The following is a 13,720-nucleotide window of genomic DNA, read 5'->3' as shown; positions in this document are numbered from 1 at the left end:
ACATTTCCTACCTGTTCGTGAGAACTACCCGTTGAGTCAGTTGGCAGAACATTTCTGAAATTGTCAAGTATCCTGGTGTTCCAGTTAGTATTATTTCTGATCGGTATCCCAGATTTCCTTCGAAATTATGGTTAACTTTTCAAGAAGCTCTAGGTTCGAAATTAGTTTACACCACTGCCTATCATCCTCAGACTGATGGGTAATCAGAGAGAACTATTCGGACGTTGAAAGACATGCTGAGATCTTCAGTCCTGCAGTTTGGAGACACATGGCACAAGCGTTTACCTTTGATAGAATTCACCTACAACAATAGTTTTCACTTCAGCATTGGTATGTCCCCATTTGAGGCGCTTTATAGAAAACCATGTCGTACCCCGTTGTGTTGGTCCGAAGTTGGCGAAAGAGTTTTGGTTGGTCCTGAAATTATGAACGAGATGACACAGAATATTCAAGTGATAAAGGAGAACCTGAAAGTAGCACAGAATCGACAAAAGAGTATATAAGGTTTGAGATTGGGTATTCTTAAAGTTGTCACCATGGAAAGGTGTTGTACGTTTCAAAAAGAAAGGAAAGTTAAGTCATCGTTACATCAGCCCATATCAGATTATTGAGTGAGTCGGTGAAGTTTCTTACCAACTTGATCTACCTCTAGAGTTGTCAAGAATGTATAATGTGTTCCACGTGTCCATGATACGAAGATATGCCTCTGATCCGTCACATGTGATTCATCTTCAGCCATCAGAGATTAACCCGGATTTGACTTATGATAAGGTTCTAGTGACGATTCTTGCCTGGAAAGACAAAGTTCTCAGGAACAAAACCGTTTGTATGGTGAAAGTCTTATGGAGAAACCATTCTGTTGAGGAAGCTACTTGGGAGACAGATGAGCGTATGCGAGATCTTTATCCATGTTTGTTCTTTGACTGATCTTTAGTAGTGTTGAAATTTCGGGGATGAAATTTTCTTAAGGGGGTAGATTGTGACGACCCGTCCCTAAATTTTCTATGTAATTTTCTCCTCGAGTGTGTAAATTGATGCTTATGCTGTAAATTGACTTTTATGCCTTTTTTTTTTTTTTTTTTTTTTTTTGCAAAAGTGGAATCTGACATGGACGTAATTATTCGACTTTTAATTTATTTTTCTCATTGTCGTAATTAATTAGTACTCGTTGTTACGAACGTATGAGCGCAAGTTATACCCGAAATGGACTTGTAACGAAAAAGTTACATTTAATTGAAGTGTGTTAACAATGGGTAAATTCGTACACGTGTGCGTTAATTTTTCAGTGTAGGAAACTACTGTTTTTGATAAGGGAATAGATTTTGTGTAATCGGAAATTGTACAAATCCTATCCCTTTTTCCCTTTTAAAATATATACCGTGCCTTATTCACCCTCACCACCAATCAGATTTTTTCCTTACTTCCCTCACCCAATCAGACATCTATCATCTCTGCCTAATCAAAAATTGTCTTCTCTCTCTCATCTTCTTCTTCTCTTTCCCTTACTCGTGACTCTCTTCCTTCTGCAACACACACACCAACGTCAAACGTCACAAATCAACCTTTAAACCACCATAGTGTTCCTCTCATCCCCACGAACACATCTATACAAACCAATCACGAAATAGACGAGTTTTGAGTCCAACTTAAAGCAACTCAGAGCTCCCACTCAGGTGGAGTTTTCCCCAACGTTTTTCCGTTCGAGTTACAAGATTTTGAGATTTTTGGAAGCATTTAGGCAACTTCCCGAGGCCATTAGCCTAGTTTTGAAGTGGAGCCGACAAGGAAACCCACGGTTTGAGAAGTCGAGTTTAGGTCCGAGGCTATTGAGTTTATTTTGATCCATTTCTGTCCAACTTTTGGACTTTTAAGAGGTATAATCTTGTTCTCCTATTCCCCAGCTTCATTTTTATATAAAGTTTGTCAAAAATGGTTGAGAAATGAAGAAGATATGAAGTTTTGAAAATTTGCCAGAAACCCGACAACTTTTCCCACTTTCCGACGAACCAGATGGCGGCGGAGGTCCACCGGAAAAGAAGATTGAATATTCCATTAAAGTTAACGGAATATTTTGACGTTGTTAAAGGTAACTTACACCATTAGTATTTAACAGAATATTCCTCGGTCATTCGTTAGTTTTGTCCAGCGTGAGCTCATGGCCATCGCGTGAGGGCACATCCGGCCACCAGCCGACATGTGCTTGACGTGTATGGGTCCGTGACATCGTGTATAATGTTTTCGTATATTTAAACCCTCTGTTTGAGCAAACTATGGGGGATTTTCCTAGCCTTTTAGTATATGTCCTATTTAATTAATTAGTTTAGTTATTTCGCATATAGGCGAGGGGAAGGAGAAATGAGAAGAATGAGGGGAAGGAGGGGAACCGAACTGGTTCCCACTTGACCCATGACCCCGTTGTGACCCATGAGTTTCTCCAACAAAATTCATCATTTTTCCTATGAATTGGGCCGATCTACCACTCCCAATCATCATCTCGACCCCTTTCTCTACCATTTCCACACCAAATTTGAGGAGATTGGGTTCGGGATTGTGGAGAAATGCACCGGTGGGTACGACGGGCTTCGGGGCGGTGATCCATCAAATCCAAAGGTAATTCCGTCAACCACCGCCACCAAAAGGCTTCCCTCAACCTCAGGAACAAAGCCTAAGCAGGTTTGGGGGCGGTGGATCACCGGAAGTGATGAATCGAAGCCTACCATTTTCAGGGTTTCTGGCGGGTTCGAGGGAAATTGAAGCTTTTCTCGGCCAAATTGGGCTTAGTCACAGGTATGAAACTTGCTCCACTCATCAAGATCTACATTTTTGTGAAATTTGGTAATTTTTAGAAATAGTTGAATTTTCTAGCGAGTCAGGGCGGTTGGGCGGTTGTCCGCCGCGTGCGGCGGCACGTGGGCCAAGACTCCACCTAACCATCCTAGGCTCATTTTAATGCCCCAATTCCATATTTGACATCTATTTAGTGGAATTCCGATGTTTTAGTATAGTTTTGTAGTTGACCACCTAGTTGGCCGCTATGGGGTTATTATATGTATTGACAATCCGACTGTTGGATCAGCACCAAACTTAAATACATAATAGTGCATAATATTTGAGGATAGAGGAATTGACAGATCGGAAATCTGACATACGAATCTTCTCGAATTGGATTTTTAAGTTTGTAAAACTAATTGTTGATCGCCACTTGAATTTAAGATTGGAGAAGATCCGACCATCGAATCGTGATAGGATTTTAGTATGTTGTTCTATGAGCATAATGTGGACCTTAGGAAGCTACGTGTCCAAAATACGATGTGTGGATCTTCGGATTAAATTGCTAAGGTGTGGACCCCACCGTTGACTAAGAGTTGACTTTTGGTTAATATGTCTTGAACCATTTGAATGACTGAGAGTTGAATTTTGGTCAACATGTCTTGAACCATTTGAATTACTAAAATTAGTATTACTAAAGACTCAGTGAGGCTTTGCGGACTCGTCTCGGTGAGTGACTTTAATATATGTGATATGGTTATTACCCTGTTTTCTTATATTAGTATCCTTTGTGGATATGACTTGATTTTATAAATGTGTTTTCTATTAAAATGCGATTTTTATAATTGGCCATCAATCTATTTTTATTAAATGTGATTTGATTCACGGATTGGAAATATTTGTGAAAAAAAGTGATTTGAAGTGCATATTGAAAAGTTTGTTAAACCTGAGGTCTAGTAGGGGACCGTTACCCTAGTGTCATGGGGTTAGGTGACACCAAGTCTGCACTATGTAGCAGTGGTACATGGATGGTCCTAGTTTGTTAATCCGCGAAAGGGACCATACTATTTATGAATCGCGCTTGGTTAATCTGCAATGGGCAATCCTTATGGTCATATATACTTAGGAGTGATCATGCTTGGTTAATCCAGGATGGGTGATCACTGCCTATAACCCTGCTTGGTTAATCCGCAACAGGAGGGGTCACTAATGGTCCTACTTGGTTAATTCGCGATATGGGACCATGGTTCTGCTTGGTTAATCTGCAATAGGGGACCATACTATTTATGGATCGTGCTTGGTTCATCTGCGATTAGGGGTCACTACCTACATGGTTTCTCAAAGGTGGCTCTGCTTGGTTAATCCGCTATGGGGGGACCACTTCATGTTTGGTTACTTATGTAGGCTTTGGCCGAACTACGTCCTTCTAACCCTAGTTTTTAACATATTTATGAATGACAATTTTTGAGAATCTTTGTGGTTTGAATTAGAAAAGTCGTTGGATGTCTCGATGACTTCTTCAGAGTTTTTAGTGACTTGATTATGATTTCATAAATATAAACTTATATTTGAGATTTATAAACTGTGATCGATGGCCTTTCTTTTTATTGAATATCACATACTTGTATTATTGTCACTCACTCGAGCTTCACAGTTTATCTAAGTTCTGATTTGCCCAGTGCACCATTCCTATGATGTAGGCACTGATTATACATGCGACAGGTCATGGTAGATTGCCAGAAAGCACTTGATATTTTGGTTCCGTTGAGTGGTCCGGAATCCTTGCTCTCGCTCATTTCCATAAGGCTAGTCTAGAACTCTAGATTCGAGTGAATGGGAATTACCCACAATAGACGTTGTGAATATAAATTAGATTTACCATGTTATTACTCATAATCCAAGTAGGGAATTATATAGAGTTCCTTAATTAAATTCGTGAAATGATATGTTATCTCATTGATTAATTAACGTAGTTAAATGTTAAAATCATGCATCTTTGATTCATGAATTGATTAATTGACGGGATTGTGGAATGACGTTGGATATTAGTTAAATGTTAAAATCATGCATCTTTGATTCATGAATTGATTAATTGACAGGATTGTGGAATGACGTTGGATATTATTATTATTATTATTATTTTAGTTGATCAATTTGGCTTGAGAATAATATTGTGCTTCGTTGGTTATTTGATATGTTACATGTTGTGCATGTGTCAATTCTGGACGTATGTCAAGATCGGGACGTGACAGTTTGAAAATTAAGAAAGGGTGCATAGACCTGCCTAGGCGTCTGCGTAACCCACCTGGGTACTCGGTAGCCCGTATAGACTTGCCTAAGTGCTCGGTAGCCCGTCTAAACCTGCCTAGGTACCCGTTTAGGTCGCGACTCTCTCTTAGATAGGAAAAAAATATAACTTTCATTTTGTATTTTAATTTTTCAATAAATTGTAAGAGGTTTGTTAAATATTTAAATGAACACACATTATATGATCGTTGCCCACGTTTTCAACATGTTCTAATACTTTATAATCTATATGTCATTCTATTTTGCAATTTATGTACCCAATAGAATTATGTATTTTAAGTATAAGTAGATATTTATTTCTTATATAATAAACTTAATTAAAATTAAAATAAAAACTGCCTAAGCTCCCGCCTAGGTTAGGCTCATGCGCGTCGTCCGACTAGCTCTTGGCACCTTTTAAAACCTTGATATGGACTAACTTATAAACCTAGGACCTAGCACCAGATATTGACAAAAGAACTGTTGAATTTAGTGGATGATTACACATTCAAGGAGGCAAAATATAAACTGATACAATTTCAAAATGCAACATGAGAAAATTGAAACTTCATGATCAATTTTGAAAATCATCTCAAACTCGAACACAACTGAGCTGTCTCTTAAGTAAATACAAGTTCACAATTTTATAAGCAACATACCAAAGCTACGCTCAGCTCATTTCTTTAAGGAGACTAACATGTATTTTGTTCTAACTCAACTCATTTCAGGTATAAATTGAACTTGAACAATTCAGGTATAAATTGAACTTGAACAAGCCCAAAACAAGCTGAAGTCGAATTGCTCAAGCCGAGCTTAAAACCCATATTGGAACGGTTAATCCCATATTATAGTGGGATTTTTTTATTTTTTTTATTTTAAGTTTTGATTTTTTTACTAGAAAAAATGGAGCATTGGGGATTGGGCTTGCTTCTAAAATAAAGAACAAACCAATAATATCGGATAAAAAAAAAGTCCCCTGATTAAGAAAATTTTTTGGAGTAATACTATGGAGATTAAATTTGTAGGTAAAGTTTTGAAAATTAAATTACATAAAAGTTGATGATTGTTTTATTATTAAAACGTGATAAACTTTGTCTAACGTGAACTCCAATCTTTTGAATTGGAAAAAGCGTTTTAATCCTTACTTTATGCAGCAGTGCCAACTATTTGTTTGAAATACAAGTACTTGGGCAGCAATAGAGATTCAAACTGATGAAATACAAGCTCTGTTCATTTCTGATGAGAAACCCCTTCCCAACTATTACAAGTATGATGTTGTAAACTCTCATTTATCTAACACGGAAAATCACGATTTTCCCGTCAAACTTACGATGATTCCTTACACGGAACCAAAGCTGGATTTTACCCTGAAAATTCCAAGTCTCTGTCAGACATGGATGGCTGGGATATACATAGCCATAATCGAAATGAGGAGGCGAACCAATCCACCATTTTGATGTGAATTCTCTTCCCCTCTATACACACCTTTTCTTCTCTTCCTTGTTCGCCCAGTTAAAGGACTTATGAAACTGAAGCAGCTACGTATAATATAGCTGCTCATAACAGTCCTAAAAGAATTTCTATCCACTCAAATAACTCAACTTAAGCTCTTCTAACACTTTGATTCCAAGAAAGTAAACCATGAAAAGACAGATACTGAATCACTCATGTGCTTTGCCATTCCAGTCCGGTCTGCCTAACGTGAACTCCAAGCTTGGATGTCTGGTATCAAAGTTAGATCCCAGATAGCTCTTCAGGTTGTTTGAATCACATTCCTGTACGACATTCAGACAACCTTTTCCAGATTAATGCATGGCTTAACTGTATGGTAAGTTATAACCAAATAAATGCATTGAATGCAGAGGTGTGCATGTGAAGAGATGCTCCATATATGTATGCATTATACGTACAAGGTGGGAGAAATAGTTTCAACGGACGACCACACGAGACTTTGTGCTTATTTCTCTCATCACACACTAGATCATATGATGAAAATTAAAAACACATAATGTCTGTTTTCGATTATAATGTTTTTGTATATAAATAAAATAAAATGAAATAGAGGTGGATGAAGGTGGCGATGTCGGGCTGGATGGAGACCTTAATGACATTGGGGAAGGGGATAGCTTGGGTCTGGTCGGTGGTCATGTTGCCGTCCAGAGACTGGACTGTGACCAAGGGGTGCACAGTGGCGGCCGTGGCCATTTGGGAATGAGAAAATGAAGCGAGAGAAAGAGGGGATACACCACTTTTTGGGCTCAGAAGGGAGCTAGGGTTTTAAATTGACTTTTAGAGTGTAAATGTGGAATGTAGGAATTGAATTTATACCTTGCTATGGTCTAGAAACAAGAAATGGGTTCTTCTCCCACTTTTTTGTGGTTTATAAATATGATTTTCCGAACAGTTTTTGTATGGTCGGTGTGCATAAATGTTTATTTTTATATCATTTTATATACATATCAGATTGTGATTTGCTAATAAAAGGAATAAAGAGCTTTTTCATTGTAAATGAAAATCAAGACAACTATTAACTTTTATAGGTGCCTCGGGCTATAAATAATGGACTACTATGCATGCTTATGCATGAATGCTCGTACGGTGGATGCTTTCTGTACAGGCGATATTGAATTTAAAATACTATAATCTGTTGATCAAATAAATATGAAAATTGAAAACATTGATTTAGTACCTGAATTTTATGACCAGATATTTTCTGTAATTGGGAGGATACTGCTGGTGTTTGCCCGTCCATGTCATGAGAATTAGTATGTGGAAACGCCTCTCTACTACTCAGATTAATTTCATGGAGGAAAAAAAAACAATTTTAGCAAGAAATTTAAATCAAATTTCAAGTTATATGTAGAAACACAAACGATCAAAATATAACAAACTGTCCCGTTATATCATGTGGTGAATTTTATAGAATTTTATGCCGACTTAAACTAAACCTTCCTTAAAGTTGAAGAGAAGGTCTCCAGTAAAAAGGGCCACTCATTAGGCTAAGTTCTAGGTTCACTATGCCACGACCAGCCATTTACAGAGTAAACTGACACCGTATTACATGTACCTGTTGGGCTGCTTGTGGTTATCAAAGAATTAGCATAAATATGATTGTCTTGTAACACACCTTTCACAATCATCAGCAGCAGAATAGCACATAGTTCCTTCTTATAAAGTACGTCCCACTATTTCACACTCAGCCTTCGAAAAACAATATTCGCTCCAAAGGTTCACGGCAATCCTTTCCATTTTAGCTAGGTTGGATCCTTCAATGACCATTGCTTTCAGTCTTTTATATAGAACCTTGCTCGAATAGTAAATGTTACGAAATTCATGTTCAACAGCTGAAAACCCTTACCCAAATATCACAACGAGCGAAATCTAAACCCTAAACCGGAATTGGGCTGAACCCACAAGCAATGATCAATTCACAAAAGAAGGAGAACATTGCAAATTGAAGAGGAAATGAATGCATGTCTCCAGAATTCTTAAATAATCTACCTACTCTAAACACAATTCTTAATGGAGAATCCTCAATACACTCAAATCTCACAAGCTTACAAAACTCAACCTCTACCAAATATACGAGACTAAACTACGGATTGACCTATGTATGGGTGCACAGTTAAGTCAAAAACATCACAACTTTAGTATAATAATTAGAACTACAATAGAACTCCAAAAGAGCTTAGTGAACATAGCCGTGATAAATGATCAGACACCCAATAGACACGATTTCCCAAACAAAATGCCTTATTAGGCTTAACTTAGTATCAAGCTAAAACTAGCCACATACAAGCTACCATATGAGTAAAGTACGAGCATATATATATATGATCATGCTAGGCCTAAAACTACGGCAGAATGTTGCATACAATTGGGATATCCCTGGGGAAATCCAGGATAAACCCAAAACTAGCTAGACAAAATCGGGCATGATGAGGCACAAGAACAACGTCATGCTTGACATGACACGAGAGATGATCTTATCTCTAGTACTTTAAATGAGTTTCAGGATTTCTTCAATCATTGTACATACCCCACCATTTTTTGGTCATTGATAACTCAAGCACTGAGAAAGTACATCTGTTTGTCACATGTATGGTTTGTTGTTAATTACTAGTTTGTTACAATTAGTTAAACATTAATTCATTAAATCTCTTGATTAATTAGTTAGAGGAGGTTGCTTTAATATCTGGGTATATACTTACACATTGATGTACTCATCACTGCCATGTAATCATTCTTTTCGGATAATCAAATATAGAGCTTTCATTTTCTCTCAAGATTTTCTCAATCTGCTTGCTTTCATTCTTCAAGTCGCCATGGTATCAGAGCCTAGGAAAGATTTATTCTCCTCACTCAAGGCGAGGATTACAGAATGCAACTTAAGTTCCCTATCTAACTTTACAATGGACTCATTTAAATACTCTATAAATTATGTATAAACCCTTCTCAATTCATCCGACTTATCTTCTATTTGTTGAACTAGTCAAGTTGATTAGAACATCGGATCATGTTTAGTAGCATCCACAAGTAACTCTCCTATATCTAGCTATAGCTGGTGGGATAGAAGTTACAGTTAGCTCCCTAACCAAGGGCCATGACTCCAGGCAGTCGATCCACATGCCAAGAGTCGCATTGGAGCAGATTTTTCCGTTATTAGTTGTCATCGCCATTCGCATACTTCCTCTCCACAATTCACATTCCTGTCATGTATTGGTTACTGTCCTCAGAATATGGCACCTAGTTAGATAATCCCAACAGCCGTATGAGGCACTGGCAAGACTCAAATTGCTACGGTTGGGTGTATGATAAGTTGGTATGAGTGCACACAGTTAAGGAACACTTCCCTGAAGAGTTGCTCTGAAATTTTCTTAAATTTAATTTGTTTGAAGAAATAAACTAATAAAAGGAAACACAAAAAGAGGACTTTATCTTTTTGTTTTAGTCAAAGAGAAGCTAAATGACATTTGACATGACTGGGTATATGTCAAGGGTGGAGTACAATTTATAAAATAACATATAGTTATTCGAACTTTGGAAAAAAGGGGGGAGCAAGAGCAAGAGGGAATGACATTTTTGGTCATATATTGCGACGTTCTTGTGGAGAGAATAAGAACCAGATTATAATATCGGTAACATACGGAATACCAAAAAACAGTTCCAAGTTTTATTTAATAATTCTCAAGAAAAAAGAAAAAGTGTTACTATTTGCTTTCTTATCTCAGCTAACGATTCTGATTGTGTTTGCTACTTTTTCTTTAAAACCCATTAATGCTTATGCCACAAATCTCATCATTTGCGCAGGAATTATTTTTAAAAAGGAAAGAATATTGATCTAAAATTGTTTCTTTAGTTTATTTGTAATTTTGTATAATGGAATTTATTGTTTAATTCTTACCTTGAGCATTATTAGTGCGATTCTTAGCTATTTTAATAAGATTTCTTAATCAACCAAAGAAAATCTTGCAGAAGAGAAAAGACGAAGAAAGAGGAAAATAACCAGCAGAAAATAAAGCAAAAGCTGCTTGGCCACAGCCCACAAGGAACCCTGTTATTTTGTTAAAAGATGGTGGACGTGATTTTACATTAAGCTACATAAGGTACCATGCAAAAGCCAAAAAAGGAAGCAGTACTAGTACGATTATAATTTAAGTTCCCCCAGAAAAACTATCATGCACTATTTAAAAGTTCAGGCATATATATATATATATATATATATATATATATATAACATTAGAGGGAGAGAAAGAGAGAGTGATGAGGACCCTACCTTGAAGAGTTACTCCAAAGAGTGGTACTGGAAGTGTAGTCCGCCTCTGGTTGCACGGACCGATCGGACGGTCCTCTTTGCTCTGGAAATTGCTGAGTATTGCGTACGGCATGCTGATCCGTTGCGCTGCAAATCGGAGAGAGGATGTCGTCCTCGCCAGATCCATCCGATTGCCCTTAATTTCAAAGGAAAAACAAATCAAAGTTAATTAAGGTCCATCCATATAAGAATTATTTCTAAGCTACATATGTACAATGTAAATTAGTATTATTTGTATATGGGGTACATTAGTATTATGTGTATCATGATTCATGACATGGTAATGATGTATGCATGGAATGCAAGCATGGGATGCATGAATGCATATATGTATTAGCTAGCTAGGTGTTACGGTCAAATGTTGCCTACAAATATATGCAGCAAGCTCTGCTAGGTCGATCTATGATAGGGCTTAAAGTACAATTAAAAGGACAACAAATACCAACGGGGAAGGAAAGCAAAAAAATTTCCAAATGTGTGCGGTAAAAAATTAATGTGAAGTGAAGGGTAATAAGTACGAAAAAGTTAAGGCTGCTAAAGGAGCAAAAATCAGAAAAAGAGGTAAACGATTAGCAATACGAATTACCTGAAGAAGCTGCAGGCTTGTCAGTGGTCTTAACAGTTCGATACATCTGCAAAGTCATTGGCCATTTAATTAATTAATATTAAAATAAGAAAAATGTTAGGGGTATCATCTTATACCATATTTTTGTAAATCAAATAATGTAGCAGTTGAAGGTTTGACTCATTTTATTAATGATTTTAAAAAGAAATTCAACTGTCAACCGGTACATCATGTAGTTTAAATAATATAATCTGAAAAATTGTTCTCAATCAGCACTCATAATATAAATTCAAAAGTCTAAATAAACACATACACATAAAAATGATAAAACTATTCTCTTTCCATTAATTAACTAATTAATTAATACAATTCAGATCTCTTGATTTGTAGCTAGGTTCCTCTCTCCGCGGGCTTCTGGGACTGTCTTGGTTGTCATGTATAAATTAATAACGAAGGAAGGACGGAACATTAATCACGAGGTTCATGTTGGATAAGGAAGTAATTATGAACAATTCTTCATTATTGGGAAATGATGACACTTTTGTCTGTTTTATATCATCCATTTTTTAAAGTTTTTCTTTGAAATTAAGTGTACAGAGAGAGAGAGAGAGAGAGAGGTCAGTGTGTAGTAGTTCAGAAGTTTCAGACAGACTCAAAACAAATAATATAGCTTACTACTATTTTCATTCACAGCTCCCCATTGGTAACTGTGCCTCGTGTAATAGAGAGAAACACTGCCCCACATGAGTGACTGTGAGAGAGAGAGAGAGAGAGAGAGAGAGAGAGAGTAGCTTGCTACCTGTAAATGGCTCTTGACATGAGCTAGAGTGAGATCCTTGACATCCATGAGCTCAAGAACTGACTTTGGAGTAGCTCCTAAAAATCATAACAAAAAATTACGCGAAATAAAAGGAAATTAAGAACAAGAAATGAAGGAATTATGAGGAGAATTTTCTTTTCCAAATATATCTTAAGAGGTGAAGAAAAAAAGAGAGGAGGTTTTGAATTATTGATTACTTTCATGGCCACCAAGAAACTCAACAGCATGAACAAATCTGGCATGGAGAGTGCTTGTCCATCGCATCCTCGGAGCTCTCATACTCCGCTTTGTCGGCAGCTTTGGCAAAAACCTCGATCTCATGATACCGTGATGAGATCCCTCAGACATTGGTCCAACCCCTCCAATACCATACTGATTGTGATGATGAAGTTGATGAAGATGATGGTGGTGGTGCAGTTGATTGTTAGATTTAAACACATCCACGGGTGAGAACCCGGTAAATCTCGACATGGGATCAAAACCGCCGGCTCCTCCTCCTCCGAAATAAGGCGCAGACGGCGTATTAGGGGAACATGAGGCAGCTGAAGGAAAAGAAGGATGGTTATAGGAAGAAGGTGGAGGAGGTTTTGGGTAGAAGCACATCCTTGAATCCTTGTGATGATCTCTTGTGATCATATTGTCCATAGGCAAGAAGGGGAATGAACGGTTCTGATGATAGACCGGAATCCCTTTAATCGGCCTTAAACCCTCTGATGACGAGACATCAAGCAGCGAAACACCGTGATTTAAGTGGCTTAAATGACTGTTGGAACGGTGAAGATGAAAACTTTGTTGTTGATAAGGGTTTTGTGGTGGTTCTTGCTCGTGAGCTCCGCCGGTGAAGCATCGCCCTAGGGATAGCTCAGTGTGAGCTTGGGAATTACTAGTAGTGGGATTTTGGGTTTCACTAATGGTGGTATTGAAAATTGATGATGAATTAGAGGAAGTGTTGGGAGGACTAATTTGAAGAGAAAGATCAGGAATTGGACAAGAACTAGTCGTAGTTGTGGCTGAAGAGGGTTCTATGAAAATCCCTTCCAAGGGCATTTTCTGATTCACTACTTTACCAAACCAAATACTAGCAACCTACCCCTCTTTTCCTCTCTTTTTTGCTTCCCTGCTGCTACTCAAATCCAACTTGTGAGTGAAGAAAGTTGAGGAAAAGAGTTAAAGAAAAAGGTGGAGGTAATTTCTTTTGAGCTTGAAGATATTTGGGGGAGATTTGGTTTTTTTTTTTTTTTTTTTCTTCCAAATAATATTTGGAAAGCTAGCTATCTCAATTAATGAAGAACAAAGAAGAAAGCTTGCTGTTGTGTGAGCGTGCTTTGAAGACCAAATTATTGAGTGCGGGAACAAGTTAAAAGGGATATTGAGCTAAAGCAAACGAAGACAGCAATCTTCTGGAACAAACAGACATGCTCACGAGAGAGACAGAGAGAGAGAGAGAGAGAGAGAGAGAGAGAGA

The 13,720-nt window shown here is 37.5% G+C and overlaps 1 protein-coding gene across 1 annotated transcript; it reads right to left on the bottom strand.

Moving 5' to 3' along the window:
* Window positions 1-6,265: 6,265 nt before the first annotated feature.
* LOC137708013 (transcription repressor KAN1-like) lies at window positions 6,266-13,720 on the bottom strand. Its single transcript, XM_068446976.1, has 6 exons — window positions 12,453-13,720; window positions 12,235-12,311; window positions 11,457-11,502; window positions 10,832-11,006; window positions 7,745-7,841; window positions 6,266-6,830 (listed from the first exon to the last, which is right to left on the bottom strand). The coding sequence occupies exons 1-6, from the start codon at window positions 13,300-13,302 to the stop codon at window positions 6,717-6,719; spliced, it is 1,359 nt and encodes a 452-aa protein (XP_068303077.1). The 5' UTR covers window positions 13,303-13,720; the 3' UTR covers window positions 6,266-6,716.

Source organism: Pyrus communis, chromosome 11 (genome assembly GCF_963583255.1).
Source record: "Pyrus communis chromosome 11, drPyrComm1.1, whole genome shotgun sequence".
Classification (NCBI taxonomy): domain Eukaryota; kingdom Viridiplantae; phylum Streptophyta; class Magnoliopsida; order Rosales; family Rosaceae; genus Pyrus; species Pyrus communis.
The sequence above is the reverse complement of the archived record's forward strand: the minus strand, read 5'-3'. Positions and strand labels throughout refer to the sequence as shown.